This window comes from Oncorhynchus clarkii, chromosome 24 (genome assembly GCF_045791955.1).
Source record: "Oncorhynchus clarkii lewisi isolate Uvic-CL-2024 chromosome 24, UVic_Ocla_1.0, whole genome shotgun sequence".
In the NCBI taxonomy this organism is placed as follows: Eukaryota; Metazoa; Chordata; class Actinopteri; order Salmoniformes; family Salmonidae; genus Oncorhynchus; species Oncorhynchus clarkii.
Window position 1 is genome coordinate 8663882 of NC_092170.1, and position 19184 is coordinate 8683065.

Genomic DNA, 19184 nt, shown 5'->3' on the forward strand with positions numbered 1-19184 from the left:
GTTTATAACGAAGGCAGGGCTTTTGAGCACAGGGGGATGGATGTAGTAGAGGAAGAAGACAACTTGATTGATCCATTTGCCTTAGTCGACAGAAAAGAAGACAGAAACACTCAAAGGTTGGAGTTTTAGGTGCCTTGCTCAAGGGCACAACGGCAGGGGATGGCATTTAGGACTGATGCCAGTAACCCTCCTGTTGCTGGACCAAATATTATTTCTTCCCTTCGGGACATTGGTGTTGAATCTGCAACCATCTAGTTCAGGGTTTTCCAACCTTGTTTCTGGAGCGCTAAGGTCCTGTAGGTAAATCCAGAGTGTAGCACTAGGCCCCTCGAAATCCAATCTAGACCATGTTAACAGTTCGACTGCTTCCCCCCCCCCCCCTCCCCATTATCCCCCCCCCCCTCCCCCATTATTCCCCTCTGATCAGGGACTGGTGATGCAATTAATTGCAATTAATGCATCAGGTAGAACAGAAAACCAGCAGGCTCCGGACCTCATAGGGTGTGATTTGAATAGCCCATGCCACTATGCCTCATTGAGATACATAGAGGATTCATCTTTGTATCTGTGCCATCATTAGCGTCTGTGACAGCATGGGCAGCGCCATTGAGGCATCTCCAATATGAAGTAGTTCATTTTCTTCTTTCTTTAATTGGCTGATCACCTTCATCAGCCAATGAAGTTGGAAGTCCGACCCAGTTGACTACATTACAACGGTGAAAACCCTCAATGTTGCTGCCCATGGTAATAGGCCTTGAACTTTTCGACTTTCCTATTTGTAGGCTAAATAAATATAAATAGTGGTGAGTCATTGTAATTTCCCCAGAATACTCCGTCACTCACATTCTGGCGAATTCTTGTCACACAATTCAGAAAGTGTAGAACTTCTTTAGAGCTAATCTCAATCAAATAAACAGTCATCACATTGCTCTCGGCGCACAACAGTTACCCGGGTCTGTAAGGTGTGGCGCTAGGACCCATAGCCGATTTCTTCACCAGTGCGCTACTATTGCCAACGATCGTGCACTTCTTTAATAACTCCCTTGGTTCATAGTCTGCACGTGTCTGTCATCCAAAGTGGATATGGCTGCGAACCGGGTCGGGAGGAGATGTAACAACAAGGTCCATTCCCCGAGTAGGGGTCCAGGTAGGGACCCGGGGCTTAGCTTGCAGAAGAGGCAAGCACGGGTCACGGTAAAGTACAACAGAAAGGAGCTCCAAAGACGCTTGGATGTGGAGAAGTGGATTGACTGTAGTCTGGACGAGCTCTATGTGGGTAGGGTGAGTGAGTCCCATCTATTTGAAATTAAACGGATTTATATTGATAGGCTACGCATACAGTCACATACCTAGACAATGGGAAACATTTATTTGACTTATTGTAAGAATACAAAAAGGGTTTTACGCAATAACAATTATTCAGTTTAGCATAAGTGTCCACTGCATGAAATAAAGCGACTTTGGTACGGGGTACGCAATCCACTGTAGCGCTGCACATCACTCTTCAGTTGGATTTAAATCACTATAATGAATATATCGGGTTTTGGCGTATTTGGGTACAGCGGCTACGCAGCGATTGCGTATTTTCAGTCTCCTCAAGATATGTAAGTAAAACTATTCACAAAATGTTTCTGGAGTCGGTTTTTCAGAGATTGTACTGCCTAGTGTCCCTTGCGGTCTGGGATGTGGCTACGACGTTAATCCATTTTACGTGGGGGGTTGCCTGCCTTGTCTCCCTGCGCCTTGTCTGCTTGACATTCGATGAATCAAGGATGTGTAGATAGATGCCTTCTAGGCATAGTGCCGAATGACTGTCGAGTTAAAACACTGCCTGCCATAATGGTAAATTCGTGGTCTCATCGAATCAGATGAATAGTATTGTGCATGTGTTTTCTTATCAGACACTATTAACTGGGCACTTGTCCGTTTAGCTAATACCTCAAGCAAACATGTCTGAGTCACCAGAAGAAGATGGGATTAGAATAAACGACAAAGCCATTAGCAAGGCCATGGAGCACATGCACAGGACAACAAGGTTAACCATGTCCAGCTTTGTTTTCAGTTTACACCCTTTTTAGCCCATGCCAATTTCCTTCTCTATATTCATTAAGGAAATGTGGGTATTGTCTGATGAATTTTATTAGCTGAACGAAATATTATCACACTTCATAGCCCTAAAAATAGACTCGGACATCCAATGCAAAATACACAAGTAGATATGGTAGATTCTCTTCATGTTGTTCTCTTCCTGTTGTATGTGAGGGTTGTATGTAAGGGGATGGGTGGTCATTGGAGGACATTATACTCCCGGTGAGTGGGGAAGGCTGTCTCGCTGCCAGGGGTGACATGGGAAAGATCAGAGGTCCAATTGAAAGTGCTCCCAGAAATATAACAGGTCTGTGGCAGGCTGGCCAGGTCGCTTAGTCTTTGCTGCTTTACATGGACAGCCTTGAGGGTTTATGGGCTTCTGGCTGACAAAACAGGAGGACCCTGGAGGACCTGGTGTGGTGTGTGGCATCATAAACGAGGGCAGGGGCACCAGAGGATGTTGGTGGGCATTGGGCCATGGCACTGCATGGTGGTGGCTGTGTGAGTAGGCGGGGTTGGAGATGATGGTTGATGTAAGGATGGGGTCGGTGCTATGGTGCAGATGTTAAGGGTTATTCCATGCCAATAATCTCTCCATCGGACACAACCATCTCCTGCTCAGAAGGTATTTAACTAGAATGCTATAGAAACTGGACGCCCTGTGTTGACCTATTTGAGTCTAAAGCCTTCTGGGTGGGTCTCTTTTTATTTCTGCAGAGCAATTAGCAGTCTGTTGTTCAGCATCTATTTTCTACATCCAATTCATAACACAGTAATAAAACATGGTAGTAAAAACTCAAAGTGTCTACTGCAAAGGCCACCACCTGACAGATGCTACCCAATTGCAGGAGATAAAGCAATTCTCTCACTGGGGGATGTCTCTGTAGTGACCATTATACAACCACAACGACAGTAAAAACTGCATCAGTGAGCCATCATATACGTATATATATATATATATATATATTATAGTGTCTCTCCACATACTTAAAGAATAGAGAACATAGAAATATTGCATTTGATCATGACAGTTTGATGTTCTGTACCATTCTGTTTCTCGTGGATGGATACAGTAAACACACTCAATGTCTTGCTTTCTCATAAACACACACATGGCCACAGCTTTATATCTATGTTAATTAGTTAATTGCTTTACTGATAGTGGAGCAAGCATGTGTAATTACGGTGTAATCAGATCTCCCCCATACTCATTTCCTGCTACACCAAAGCCCACCCTGGCTGGCCCTGCAACGTGAAAACCCCCTGACCAGGCCTGAACGGACGCTAACTATCCCAGTTATTGATTGATGACATCTTTGTTTTCTGGGATGATTCTTATGAATGGGGGGATGGTGGTTTAGGGGAAGTGAAGGTCCCATATGTCACCAAAGAGCACAAAGAGAATACCCCCCCCCCCCCCCATCACTGAGCCTGTTGTTGAAGCATTGAATGTAGCGCATCGCTTGGCCCATTATCAAGGGCCATTAGTCTTGTATCAACGCTCAATCGGAGGCCCAGATTAAGACCCCCGCAGTGTTCTGCTATCTGCGTGATTGTCTCCCAGGCTCGGAGTCTTTTCACTTTTTAAGCCCGTCCCACTACTACACCCAGTCATTATTACCGTTCTATTGAGTCGTCACGGCCCACTAAACCACACAGATGTGACAGCCAGTTGTTATGCAATTTACCACTGCAAACTGGGAGAGAAAAACATCAGAGAACTAAGGATTTTAGAGTGCAATTGTTTATTTTTGCAGCAACAATCAATATCTAATGGATGTGAAATATCTATGGCAAATGATCTATAACAGCTGGTTCCCCGATGAATGCAATTTGTCGACGACGTGGAAATGAATTTCATAAGACTCAAATAACATGACATAATTGCGTTTATCTTGAACCAAAGCACCTGCCCGCAATTTAGTTGACGAATGAATAACCTAATGGGAATGCGTTTAATTTGCATGCATATGTAGATGAGATAAACAGCCATCAATCAACTGATGACCAGCCCCATTTCCTGGTGTAGAGAGAACCTCTATTGGAAATCTCGCTGTGCCCGATCATATCGCAATCATTTGATATGAAGTCAATAACCACACAATCAATAACCACGATTTCACTGACAGCACTAAACCCATATTTTTCTCTTACATTCTTGACAATGAGACATTTTGGTAGTGTTCAGACCAGATGTGCTAATAATGTTGTAATTAATAGTAGATAACGTGTCAAACTCATTCCACAGAGGCCCGGGTGCCTGCCGGGTTTTCGCTCCTCCCTTGTACTTGATTGGTGAATTTAAGGTCACTAATTAGTAAGGAACTCCCGTCACCGAGATGTCTAGGTCTTAATTGAAAGGAAAAAAACAAAAACGACTCCCCTGTTCCGGATTGATATGATGTTTATGTGCTGTAGCACCGAGTAACTGTGGGGATGCATCGGGTGAAAACTAGTCACGATGTTTTGAATAGTAATGACTTGTTAGAAAGTGACAGCAGGGGATGGCCGTCTGCCCTGATAAAAAGAGAGAGAGAGAAAGGAGATGTGTACTAGTATGTCATACAGGCAGTAAAGAGGATGGGAATGTTAGAGAGTGGGAGAGAAGTGAGTGGGACAGACGAGCGATTTGACGGAGCGAGACTCTGGAAATGTACATGTTAATGTAGGATATCAGGAGTAGATAGAGACTGTAGTGTTTCTGCGTTTAGAAGTTTGCCTGTTGCGGGATATGCAATGGAGGGGGGGGGGGGAATTGAGAGAAACCAGATAAGCGTCTGTCAGTACTGCTCTGAAGTAAACCCAACAGCTGAGGGTTATAACACGAAGTACACAAACTAACCCTCGTGCTCATTATCGGTGAAGTGTACTGTCTTGAGGCTGAATGGTTCATGTATGTATTGATTGGTTTCAGTTATTTTTATTGTTTATGTCCTTCCACCTCAATGGGTTATGGCAATTTTGTAAATGTGTGTACATTTAAAGTGTGGTCGCTTCACTTGTAAATGCGTTTACTTGCCGTCAGTCTTCAGATAAACCTGACATGGTATTTTGACCCAGATTTATATTACTGTATCAGGGTGTTGGCTATGGAAAACATTACACAGAAATGAACACAGGTGCACAGCTGGACACAGGGACCAGTGGACTACATTACCACCCAGAGTACCCAAGCAAACAAAAAAAAACATTACCTTCAACCCACTGGCCTGGAAGTGATGTGGACTAAATTGCTGCCTTGGAGCCCTCTACTGATGCTGAACTGGGTGGAATGTTTTTCTCTCTCTCTCTCTCTCTCTCTCTCTCTCTCTCTCTCTCTCTCTCTCTCTCTCTGTCTCTCTGTCTCTCTGTCTCTCTGTCTCTCTTTGTGTGTGTGTCTGTTAAAACACACTGCAGGCTAAACTAGAACTGATGAAAGGGAGTTCGTTAAAAGTATCATTTCTAGAAATACTAGGGTGTGCTATATCATTTGATCATCACGACTGTTGGCTACATGAATCAGCTAGCTACTTTGCTTGTTTTGACAGCATAGCCTAACTCCCTTTTTCAGGACCCTGTCTTTCAAAGAATATTCATAAAAATCTGAATAACTTGACAGATCTTCATTGTAAAGGGGTTAAACACTGTTTCCATGCTTGTTCAATGAACCATAAACAACTAATGAACATGCACCTGTGGAAAGGTCGTTAAGACACTAGCAGCTTACAGACGGTAGGCAATTAACATCACAGTTATGAAAACTTAGGACACTAAAGGGGCTGCAGGGTAGCCTAGTGGTTATAGCGTTGGACTAGTAACCGAAATGTTGCCAGATCGAATCCCCGAGCTGACAAGGTACAAATCTGTTGTTCTGCCCCTGAACAAGCCACTGTTCCTAGACCGATATTGAAAATAAGAATGTCTTCTTTAACTGACTTGCCTAAATAAATAAAGGTTAAAAAAAAACTTTTTAAAAGAGGCTTATCTACTGACTCTGAAAAACACCAAAAGAAAGATGCCCAGGGTCCCTGCTCATCTGTGTGAACGTGTCTTAGGAATGCTGCAAGGAGGCATGAGGACTGCAGATGTGGCCAGGGCAATAAATTGCAATGTCCGTACTGTGAGACACCTAAGACAGCGCTACAGGGAGACAGGATGGACAGCTGATCGTCCTCGCAGTGGCAGACCACGTGTAACAACACCTGCACAGGATCGGTACATCCGAACATCACACCTGCGGGACAGGTACAGGATGGCAACAACTGCCCGAGTTACACCAGGAACGCACAATCCCTCCATCAGTGCTTAGACTGTCCGCAATAGGCTGAGAGAGGCTGGACTGAGGGCTTGTAGGCCTGTTGTAAGGCAGGTCCTCAACCTACTACTGGCGGTATTCATTTCAAACTCATGTATGCAGGAAGAGAAGGCAGGGAGGGGACTCTAGATTCACACATTTATGAGAAATGATCTACTTTGATGGGCACTTCGTTGCATTTAAAGTTACAAAAGAAAATAGACTAAAAAGGGCATTATTTTCGTAGGAGGGCTCTGTCTGTACACCTGCCTGCTCATCTTTACTATTAGCCTCCTGCACAAGTAAGATAGGACTCAAGAAAAGACAAGTATAGGACACATTAGCCCACCTGACATCACACATCCCCTCACGGAAAATTTGAATGCGACCTAAGGATAATGTGCAACCCAGACTTGGGACAATGAAAGCAGTCAAATCCCAATAAAAGCACTGCATCAGTGACTAACTCATCCCGACAGGCCTGACACATCATGTTGGTCCCACATGGAGGCTGTGTTTACTCAACACTTCCAGGAATGTGATTTTTTGAGCCTCTCATTAACCCCAGCATTACTAGTACTCGTTCTAGCGGTTGACAGCTAGGATGAGATGAGAGGGGCGGAAAATGAGCTATGCGTTTGCTTAATTGGTGAATATACAGCATGTATAATTGAGCATTACAATAATTATTTTGGATGTTATGGTACGAATGAAGATGTTTTTACAGAATAGATCTGCTGATGCCCACAATGTGTCGTTTTACTACATGTATATTACAATGCCATGTATTACACACGTTGTTGTGTCTGTGTGGTACGTGTATGAGACTGTTTGTGGACTTGCTCACGTGGCTGTGTTTCTCTGTGTCTGTGTGTGTGTGTGTGTGTGTGTGTGTGGGCAATATGAGACAGTATTTCATTGCCATTTGAAGTTGAAAGAAAGGTTAGGGATGCCTGGGCAGGAAGGGGCTGCTTGGATCTTTCCTGGACGGACCTTTACACTACCGGCATCAGAATCTCTAAGTCGTCCGCCCCCACGACACCCACAGACAGAGCCCAATGGGGCAGGTTAACCTTACTGCTGAGCATTCAGGTCAGACTGAACTCTCTATGGCCTGTTGTGTGAGTGTCACTAGTCAACACGTCACACACCACACCCATGCCGTCTTTGTTGTGTACGGCGGCTGGTGTTTGGATTAGGTTCTGAAGACAGCCTTCCATCTAGTCTACAGTGATATTTACAGTCGTCTTCATCAATTTCCATATTTTGTTATTCAAAGAATCTCTGCCTTTTCCAAAAAAGGGCAATAAAAACCGATCGGGGTTCATTTTTGGCTCAGTATGTTGATAGCAGCACATCATGAATAATGCCCTTTGAATGTGCTGTTTGTGCCAATGAGCAGACTTGCCCCAAGGGAAAAATAAATAAGATGGAATCTCACCATGCGACTCTTGGTCAGTGTTTGGCTAGAAATCACTTTGGAATGCTGTTCAGCATGAGATACGTAGTTTAGATAAGGAGTGTGTTGGTGACGACAGCATTTTATACTGAACAAAAATACAAACAACATGTAAAGTGTTGGTCCCATGTTTCATGAACTTAAATGAAAGATCCCAGAAATGTTCTATACACACAACAAGCTTATTTTTCTAAAATGTTGTGCACAATTCTGTTTACATCCCTGTTAGTGAGCATTTCTAATTGGCCAAAATAATCCATCCACCTGACAGATGTGGCATATCCAGAAGCTGATTAAACAGCATGATCATTACAAAGGTGCACCTTGTGCTGGGGACAATAAAGGCCTCTCTAAAAAGTTTTTCACACAACACAATTGGCATGCTGACTGCAGGAAGGTCCACCAGAGCTGTTGCCAGAGAATTTAACGTATATTTCTCTACCATAAGCCGCCTCCAACGTCGTTTTAGAGAATTTGGCAGTACGTCCATAATCCAGTACGTCCAACCACAGACCACATGTTTCCACGCTAGCCCAGGACCTCGACATCCAGCTTCACCTGCAGGATTTTCTGAGTCCAGCCACCCAGACAGCTTATGTAACTGTGCGTTTACACAACCAAAGAATTTCGGCAGAAACTGTCAGAAACCGTCTCAGGAAAGATCATCTGCAAGCTCCTCGTCCTCACCAGGATCTTGACCTGATTGCAGTTCCGCGTCGTAATCAACTTCAGTTGGCAAATGCTCACCTTCGATGGCACGCTGGAGAAGTGTGCTCTTTACGGAGGAATCACGGTTTCAACTGTACCGGGCAGATGGCTTGTATGGCGTTGTGTGGGGGCGAGAGGTTTGCTGATGTCAACGTTGGGAACAGAGTGCCCCATGGTGACGGTGGGGTTATGGTATGGGCAGGCAGGCATAAGTTACGGACAATGAACACAACTGCATTTTATCAATGGCAATTTGAATGCACAGAGATACCGTGACTAGATCGTGAGGCCCATTGTCGTGCCATTCATCCGCTGCCATCACCTCATGTTTCAGCAAGATAAATCAAATCAAATGTATTTGTCACATACACATGGTTAGCAGATGTTAATGCGAGTGTAGCGAAATGCTTGTGCTTCTAGTTCCGACAATGCAGTAATAACCAACGAGTAATCTAACTAACAATTCCAAAACTACTACCTTATACACAAGTGTAAAGGGATAAAGAATATGTACATAAAGCTATATGAATGAGTGATGGTACAGAGCGGCATAGGCAAGATGCAGTAGATGGTATCGAGTACAGTATATTTATATGAGATGAGTATGTAAACAAAGTGGCATAGTTTAAAGTGGCTAGTGATACATGTATTACATAAAGATGCAGTAGATGATAGAGTACAGTATATACGTATACATATGAGATGAATAATGTAGGGTATGTAAACATTATATTAAGTAGCATTGTTTAAAGTGGCTAGTGATATTTTACATCAATTCCCATCAATTCCCATTATTAAAGTGGCTGGAGTTGAGTCAGTGTGTTGGCAGCAGCCACTCAATGTTAGTGGTGGCTGTTTAACTGTCTGATGGCCTTGAGATAGAAGCTGTTTTTCAGTCTCTCGGTCCCAGCTTTGATGCACCTGTACTGACCTCGCCTTCTGGATGATAGCGGGGTGAGCAGGCAGTGGCTCGGGTGGTTGTTGTCCTTGATGATCTTTATGGCCTTCCTGTGACATCGGGTGGTGTAGGTGTCCTGAAGGGCAGGTAGTTTGCCCCCGGTGATGCGTTGTGCAGACCTCACTACACACTGGAGAGCCTTACGGTTGTGGGCGGAGCAGTTGCCATACCAGGCGGTGATACAGCCCGACAGGATGCTCTCGATTGTGCATCTGTAGAAGTTTGCGAGTGCTTTTGGTGACAAGCCGAATTTCTTCAGCCTCCAGAGGTTGAAGAGGCGCTGCTGCGCCTTCTTCACGATGCTGTCTGTGTGGGTGGACCAATTCAGTTTGTCTGTGATGTGTACACCGAGGAACTTAAAACTTACTACCCTCTCCACTACTGTCCCATCGATGTGGATAGGGGGGTGTTCCCTCTGCTGTTTCCTGAAGTCCACAATCATCTCCTTAGTTTTGTTGACGTTGAATGTGAGGTTATTTTCCTGACACCACACTCCGAGGGCCCTCACCTCCTCACTGTAGGCCGTCTCGTCGTTGTTGGTAATCAAGCCTACCACTGTTGTGTCGTCCGCAAACTTGATGATTGAGTTGGAGGCGTTCATGGCCACGCAGTCGTGGGTGAACAGGGAGTACAGGAGAGGGCTCAGAACGCACCCTTGTGGGGCCCCAGTGTTGAGGATCAGCGGGGTGGAGATGTTGTTACCTACCCTCACCACCTGGGGGCGGCCCGTCAGGAAGTCCAGTACCCAGTTGCACAGGGCGGAGCTTGATGACGAATTTGGAGGGTACTATTGTGTTAAATGCTGAGCTGTAGTCGATGAACAGCATTCTCACATAGGTATTCTTCTTGTCCAGATGGGTTAGGGCAGTGTGCAATGTGGTTGAGATTGCATCGTCTGTGGACCTATTTGGGCGGTAAGCAAATTGGAGTGGGTCTAGGGTGTCAGGTAGGGTGGAGGTGATATGGTCCTTGACTAGTCTCTCAAAGCACTTCATGATGACGGAAGTCGTTTAGCTCAGTTACAGCACGGCCCCATGTTGCAAGGATCTGTACACAATTCCTGGAAGCTGAAAATGTCTCAGTTCTTCCACACCAGATACTGACTGGTTTTCTGATCCACCTTTTTTATTTTTAAAGGTAACTTTTACCAACAGGTGCACATCTGTATTCCCAGTCATGTGAAATACATAGATTAGGGCCGAATGAATTGATGTTCAATCTACTGATTTCCTTTATATGAACTGTAAACTCACTAAAGTCTTTGAAATTGTTGCATTTTGCGGTTTTTATATTTTTGTTCAGTGTAGTTAATGATCTGCGAAAATGTCCCAAATGAAGTAAGTGCATAGACTGTTATACAAATAGTCTCTGCTTTCCTCTGAGGCTTTTGGGGGGGGGGGGGGGGGGGGGGGGGGGGGGGGGGGGCTGAATGCACTGTTTGAGTGTGACCGATTTAGGAGGCCGTGAGAAAGCTTAATGGATTCTATCTGTGATGGAGAATGTCTGGCCTTGATGGTGGTGGCTTCCGTCCTTACAGCATACCTAGACTAGTAGTAGCCAGGGTGGGGGTTCGTTCTCTCTCTCTCTTCTCCCTCCCCCACTCTCTCTGTCTCTTCTGTCTCTCCCTTTCTCTCTTCTCCTCAAAGGCATATCCTCACATGCAGTGTTCCTTCTGAAACTAAATCCTACAATTTATGGAGGCACTTTGATGGCCGACTCCAACAGTGGCGCAGCCATCTAAATAATATATATTTTCTTCCCAAATCATCCTTAGCCCTTAACTGCCAGCCCACACATCAAGCATTCTGCCTCATGCATATGATGACTCAACAGCCGACATGGACGGACACACACACACACTGCAGTGCTTCAGGGTCTGTGACTATCTCTGGGTGTTGCGCTCTAAAAACACGCGCAGCTTTTCCTCTGTGTCTGTAAGACCCACGCAACTCAGAACTCAAGGCAAGACCTGTATTTTTGTCCTTTTAGTGAGTGACCTATATATTATATGCTTGTATCTGAGCCTGTCCCTTACATATAATGGGGTATGTGATAGCTGTATGTTAGTATACTGCCCCTGGGCAGAGTTTCGTGGAGGATGCCCTGGGCAGAGTTTCATGGAGGATGCCCTGGGCAGAGTCCTAACATACAGCTAGCTACAGGATGTAGTGGTGGATGGGTGGACAGTTTGACTGACCCTCTGTCACCTTGTGTCCCCAGGAGGAGGAGATGCCGGAGGAGGTGAACATCGACGAGCTGTTAGACCTGAAGAGTGACGAGGAGAGAACTCACAGGCTCCAGGTGAACTGTACTACCCACTAGCAAAATCATCTGAAGACATTATCATTTGATCAACCTAAAAACTGTGTGAACAAGTTGTACTGTTTTTTGATTGTGGGACTTGCAGTAATAGCTGTAGATTTGGTTGCTGTTGAAAATATATTGTTTCAGCAGCAGGTTGGCCAGTTGAACTAAAATCATTATTTGGTCTGGGGATTTTTTTCCAGGAAATGTTTCACACCTGCAATAACACAGAGGTAAGTGAGGAAGTCTATAAATAAGTAATATCAAAACAATATGTTTAAGATTGTTTTGGGTAGTATTTTATGCCATGAATGTTCCTGAGACTGAGTATATAGACTGTCACGGCGAAGAGACCAATCAGAGAACAGGGTTACAATCTCATTGTAATGGACCAATCAGAGAACAGGTTTATGATGATGTCATTATTAAGGTATCAACATTTCAAGAAATTCCCTGGTTTTCCAGAAGTCCTAGTTGGAGGATTCTGGATTTTTCCTGCTTATTCCCTCCTAATTTCGTGAATCCTCCAACCTGGGATTTCGGGGAAAACCAGGGAATTTATTGAAAGTTCCCGGAAGTTTGTGACACTGGTCCCTTAAAATGTTTACAAATTCATAACCTGCTATCTGATTAGTCAATGTGATGGGACCAATCAAGAGAACAGGGTTATGACTATGTCATTATTAAGGTTGCAAAATGACTAATCAGATGGCAGGTTATGACAATGTTATGATGAAGGGACCAGTCAGAGAACAGGGTTATAATGATGTCATTATAAAAGAACAAAATCACCACTGATCAAGTCTGGGTTGAGTCCCACCCAAGTCATGAAAGTGTGACTTGAGCCAAGTCCAAGTCCTAAACTCCAGTACTACAACGCCGCCTTCCTCCCTCTCTGTCTCTGCCACCTCCTTGCTCTTTCTTTCAGGCAAATAAGTAACTAATGATAACTCTGCATATAGTAGCCGACAATGCTAGTCTTGTCCCTCTTTCACACTGTCCCTGTATCCTTTGTGATCAGCATTACTTAGCCTGTCCATTATGGGTTGACAGACCATGTTGACCCCCCCCACACACACACATATATTGGTATCATACACACAAAATGAATGAAGTGCTATCTCTGAAACATGTTCCCTTGTTGTTTCACTGTGAATTGCTCAACATTACCAACGATTGTGTATCACGGCCTCTCACTGTATCCGTTCTGAGCACGTTTCATGTGATGACCGATTGCCCTTCTTCCCTGCTCACGCAGGTTTTCATCAAGGAGCTGGTGTTGAAACTCCACGGTCTGCAGAAACAGGAGGACCTCCACAACGATGGCATCGAACAACCCCAGCTACACATCTTCCCCAACCGGCAAGATTCTGCAGACCGAGAGGTGATCTGAAGGCCCTGTTATGTTACCCCTTCAAACCCAGCACCCCATTCCCCAGCCCGATGTCATGGACCTTACCTGAAAAACATGCATAACATTGAGTCTTGCGGGTCTATACACTTTGCGCTACACACTGTCAAATACACAGATCTGACCACTTATCAGAAACATTGCAGACACCTTATCTTCTGTCCACTCACACACACACACACACACACACACACACACACACACACACACACACACACACACACACACACACACACACACACACTACAATGCACAGGCAGTCCCTGCAACATTTGGACCTCTCCAATGTCATATGAATTATGTTTTATTTTTGTCAACTTATAAAGTGTCCGAATTGTGTGAAACAGGCTGCTTCTCTGTTGGGTCGCTACTGCTACTTGTGTTCTGTGTTTCCTCGAATTGTTCTGCTGTTCTCTCTTATTTTCCAGTCCATTGCATAATGCTTTTATTGGAAAGCCCATGAAGGTGTAAAACTGTTGGTCTGTGTCTTATGTTGTGAGATGCACCTCTAATTCTGTTTAGCTCATAAACCATAGGCAGAGTCCAGTAACATACTGTAGGTACCAGTGTCAGTCTGAAGGTAAGAAAGACCACTAGGCTTTCATATATCCCAATGGGTTAGTCGATTGTACCTAGCTACAAGCAGGCCTACCATATTTTCAAACTGTATCCAGCAACATGAGGCAATAGTTCATGTGGTCAAGTGGAAGAAAAAATCTCTCTCTCTCTATATATATATATATATATATATTAAAAGGGGGATAAATATTGTGTTGTGATATTCTCAATGAGTTTAATGACCATATACATAAAGCTACAAAGGATATTTTTCATTAAGACCAAGCAGTACTGCTTGGCAGGTTGTCAACTGTCACTCACAAAGTGCGTTTGAGCTAGCTATTAAGGAAAATGTAAGATAACATTTAAAGCTGTCAGCAATACCAGGTCCTTTATTTCTTACCCAAGTGTTTGTATATCTATAGATGGAATGCTGAGGATTTTTCAGTCAGCTAAAGGATAGTACCCCAACTGCTTCACTGTTGCCCATCAGGTACACAATGTTTCGTTTTGCATCATTTTCAACACGGTTTGTAAATGTGTAGTTCTCTGGCTGGTTGTAATTGCTTGTATATTTGGTTTGAATACATTTTAAATTCAGCTTTTCCAAGAGTAACTTTAAATCTTTATGATTCATACAGTATAGCGTTTTCTAGATTAGAGGCTGTATTTACGTATTACCGCAAGGTAGTGTTGGCCAATGTGTTTATTTATTGAATTGTTTTATTTTTTAGATGTGATTTATGGATAAACAGCGCCCTCTCCTGGCTAAATGTACTGAGCAGTAATTTACAACAACATTACATTTGACCATGACAGTCTACTCTGCACACCTTTTGGAAACCGGATGTTTATTTAATCCCATAGGGGTCAACCCATTTACCATCACTGGTAAATAGATTGCTAGGGTGTGACTGAGGGTAGACAGATAGTAGCCTATATGATGCTAAGTGAAGTGTCAGTGCAATGATACATGTAATATCAAGAGACGGGTCAGATATTTCAAGCACCCATAACTTTATCACAGCAATCCTACAGTATGAACTCTTACTCAATCCAGTCCAATACTATCTAATCTGACAGACATGGTTCATTGGAATAGCCTGTAGATGGCAGGAGAACACAAGTCAACGGTTCCTTTCTCATTGTATTAACGAGGAGACGGGACACCATCGAGTCAGCGTCAGGAATGTCTTTAGTAAGATGAAACCAGATATGCTTAGAGAGCATTATGGGTACTGTAGTACATCATGCTACACCTCCTTTTATCATGCTACCGCCGTTAGCCTCAATTTCACAATTTACGGTGGAATTTTGCATTGCTCTAAAACGCTCTGTGTATGTATATGCCTGTTTGTTGCTGAAGCTTGTCGGATCCACCAGTCACAGACCAACCAGGCTCCTCGTCATCCTTCACAGTTGTGTTGTGTGTGTCTGTGTGTGTGTGCTGTCAACACGCCTTTGACTATATTTGTCGTGTAAACATGACAAATTCCACCTGGAATTAAGGACTTCTGGTCTGTAAGGTGCATATTTAGAAATGTCGTCATGTGTCATGATCATGGAATCAGATGAACTTGTGAAGTGTACTTTCCCCCTTGACAGTCCATGATGGTTTGGTATAAGTGTTGTTCCACAAAATGAGTGCCTTTTGCATCCCTTCGCTATTTTAAGTAGAAATTGTGCGGCAATATTGAATTTTAAAAGCCGGTTATATGAATAAATGTGCTCTTTAATATAGACCACATAGATAATTCAATGCATCGGATTTTAAATACGAATAAAAACTAACTAAAGTGCCAAAATTCAGCATTTTGACACCCTCTGTGACTTCTAGGAACCCGCTTAATCCCCACATTTCTCTTATGTTTTCACCATCCTTGTAAAACCCTAGTTATTTTGGTGCTTTGACAAAGTCAATTCTGAAAATTCTTATTTATTTAATGTGATTAGCGATTCATTTATGACTGTCCCTCATTTTAAAGTCAACCCTGTTAGGTGAACTGAACTCTCATTTTAAAGTCAACCCTGTTAGGTGAACTGAACTCTCATTTTAAAGTCAACCCTGTTAGGTGAACTGAACTCTCATTTTAATGTAGTGAAACTATTCTTTTTCAAATATCTTTTCAAAATAAACATTGAATATCTAATAGTCAAACCATAGTGTAAAAACAGGTGAGGTGGTTCTACTCTTTTTGGCCATTTTCTGGTGTTTTGGGTGGGGAAATGAGCGGGTTGAACATAACATGTCAGCCCTGTTACCCATAGTTAGACAGGCTATAAATGTAACATAACATGTCAGTCCTGTTACCCATAGTTAGACAGGCTATAAATGTAACATAACATGTCAGCCCTGTTACGCATAGTTAGACAGGCTATAAATGTAACATAACATGTCAGCCCTGTTACCCATAGTTAGACAGGCTATAAATGTAACATAACATGTCAGCCCTGTTACCCATAGTTAGACAGGCTATAAATGTAACATATCATGTCAGCCCTGTTACGCATAGTTAGACAGGCTATAAATGTAACATATCATGTCAGCCCTGTTACCCATAGTTAGACAGGATATAAATGTAACATAATATGTCAGCCCTGTTACCCATAGTTAGACAGGCTATAAATGTAACATAACATGTCAGTCCTGTTACCCATAGTTAGACAGGATATAAATGTAACATAACATGTCAGCCCTGTTACCCATAGTTAGACAGGGTATAAATGTAACATAACATGTCAGCCCTGTTACCCATAGTTAGACAGGCTATAAATGTAACATAACATGTCAGCCCTGTTACCCATAGTTAGACAGGCTATAAATGTAACATAACATGTCAGCCCTGTTACCCATAGTTAGACAGGCTATAAATGTAACATAATATGTCAGTCCTGTTACCCATAGTTAGACAGGCTATAAATGTAACATAACATGTCAGCCCTGTTACGCATAGTTAGACAGGCTATAAATGTAACATAACATGTCAGCCCTGTTACCCATAGTTAGACAGGCTATAAATGTAACATATCATGTCAGCCCTGTTACCCATAGTTAGACAGGCTATAAATGTAACATATCATATCAGCCCTGTTACCCATAGTTAGACAGGATATAAATGTAACATATCATGTCAGCCCTGTTACCCATAGTTAGACAGGATATAAATGTAACATAACATGTCAGCCCTGTTACCCATAGTTAGACAGGCTATAAATGTAACATAACATGTCAGCCCTGTTACCTATAGTTAGACAGGCTATAAATGTAACATAACATGTCAGCCCTGTTACCCATAGTTAGACAGGCTATAAATGTAACATATCATGTCAGCCCTGTTACCCATAGTTAGACAGGCTATAAATGTAACATAACATGTCAGCCCTGTTACCCATAGTTAGACAGGCTATAAATGTAACATATCATGTCATCCCTGTTACCCATAGTTAGACAGGATATAAATGTAACATAACATGTCAGTCCTGTTGCCCATAGTTAGACAGGCTATAAATGTAACATAACATGTCAGCCCTGTTACCCATAGTTAGACAGGCTATAAATGTAACATAACATGTCAGCCCTGTTACCTATAGTTAGACAGGCTATAAATGTAACATAACATGTCAGCCCTGTTACCCATAGTTAGACAGGCTATAAATGTAACATAATATGTCAGTCCTGTTACCCATAGTTAGACAGGCTATAAATGTAACATAACATGTCAGCCCTGTTACGCATAGTTAGACAGGATATAAATGTAACATAACATGTCAGCCCTGTTACCCATAGTTAGACAGGCTATAAATGTAACATATCATGTCAGCCCTGTTACCCATAGTTAGACAGGCTATAAATGTAACATATCATGTCAGCCCTGTTACCCATAGTTAGACAGGATATAAATGTAACATATCATGTCAGCCCTGTTACCCATAGTTAGACAGGATATAAATGTAACATAACATGTCAGCCCTGTTACCCATAGTTAGACAGGCTATAAATGTAACATAACATGTCAGCCCTGTTACCTATAGTTAGACAGGCTATAAATGTAACATAACATGTCAGCCCTGTTACCCATAGTTAGACAGGCTATAAATGTAACATATCATGTCAGCCCTGTTACCCATAGTTAGACAGGCTATAAATGTAACATAACATGTCAGCCCTGTTACCCATAGTTAGACAGGCTATAAATGTAACATATCATGTCAGCCCTGTTACCCATAGTTAGACAGGCTATAAATGTAACATATCATGTCAGCCCTGTTACCCATAGTTAGACAGGCTATAAATGTAACATAACATGTCAGCCCTGTTACCCATAGTTAGACAGGCTATAAATGTAACATAACATGTCAGCCCTGTTACCCATAGTTAGACAGGCTATAAATGTAACATAACATGTCAGCCCTGTTACGCATAGTTAGACAGGCTATAAATGTAACATAACATGTCAGCCCTGTTACCCATAGTTAGACAGGCTATAAATGTAACATAACATGTCAGTCCTGTTACCCATAGTTAGACAGGGTATAAATGTAACATAATATGTCAGTCCTGTTGCCCATAGTTAGACAGGCTATAAATGTAACATAACATGTCAGTCCTGTTACCCATAGTTAGACAGGGTATAAATGTAACATATCATGTCAGCCCTGTTACCCATAGTTAGACAGGCTATAAATGTAACATAACATGTCAGCCCTGTTACCCATAGTTAGACAGGCTATAAATGTAACATAACATGTCAGCCCTGTTGCCCTTTGTTAGACAGGCTATAAATGTAACATAACATGTCAGTCCTGTTGCCCATAGTTAGACAGGCTATAAATGTAACATAACATGTCAGCCCTGTTACCCATAGTTAGACAGGCTATAAATGTAACATAACATGTCAGTCCTGTTACCCATAGTTAGGCAGGGTATAAATGTAACATAACATGTCAGCCCTGTTACCCATAGTTAGACAGGCTATAAATGTAACATAACATGTCAGCCCTGTTACGCATAGTTAGACAGGCTATAAATGTAACATAACATGTCAGCCCTGTTACCCATAGTTAGACAGGCTATAAATGTAACATAATATGTCAGTCCTGTTGCCCGTAGTTAGACAGGCTATAAACGTAACATAATATGTCAGTCCTGTTGCCCATAGTTAGACAGGCTATAAACGTAACATAACATGTCAGCCCTGTTACCCATAGTTAGACAGGCTATAAATGTAACATAACATGTCAGCCCTGTTACCCATAGTTAGACAGGCTATAAATGTAACATAACATGTCAGCCCTGTTACCCATAGTTAGACAGGCTATAAATGTAACATAACATGTCAGTCCTGTTACCCATAGTTAGACAGGCTATAAATGTAACATAACATGTCAGTCCTGTTGCCCATAGTTAGACAGGCTATAAATGTAA

At 42.7% G+C, this 19184-nt stretch overlaps 1 protein-coding gene across 1 annotated transcript; it reads left to right on the forward strand.

Moving 5' to 3' along the window:
* The first annotated feature begins 823 nt into the window (after window positions 1–823).
* On the forward strand, window positions 824–13912 carry LOC139382687 (protein phosphatase 1 regulatory subunit 14A-like). The gene is made up of 4 exons (XM_071126779.1): window positions 824–1281; window positions 11707–11787; window positions 11994–12023; window positions 13049–13912. The coding sequence occupies exons 1-4, from the start codon at window positions 1084–1086 to the stop codon at window positions 13181–13183; spliced, it is 444 nt and encodes a 147-aa protein (XP_070982880.1). The 5' UTR covers window positions 824–1083; the 3' UTR covers window positions 13184–13912.
* Window positions 13913–19184: the final 5272 nt, after the last annotated feature.

Coding starts and splice junctions, on each gene's coding strand:
- LOC139382687 (XM_071126779.1), top strand. CDS start 1,084: ATGGCTGCGAACCGGGTCGGGAGGAGATGTAACAACAAGGTCCATTCC. Junction 11,788..11,993: donor AGAGAACTCACAGGCTCCAG/GTGAACTGTACT, acceptor ATTTTTTTCCAG/GAAATGTTTCACACCTGCAA. Junction 12,024..13,048: donor ACACCTGCAATAACACAGAG/GTAAGTGAGGAA, acceptor CTGCTCACGCAG/GTTTTCATCAAGGAGCTGGT.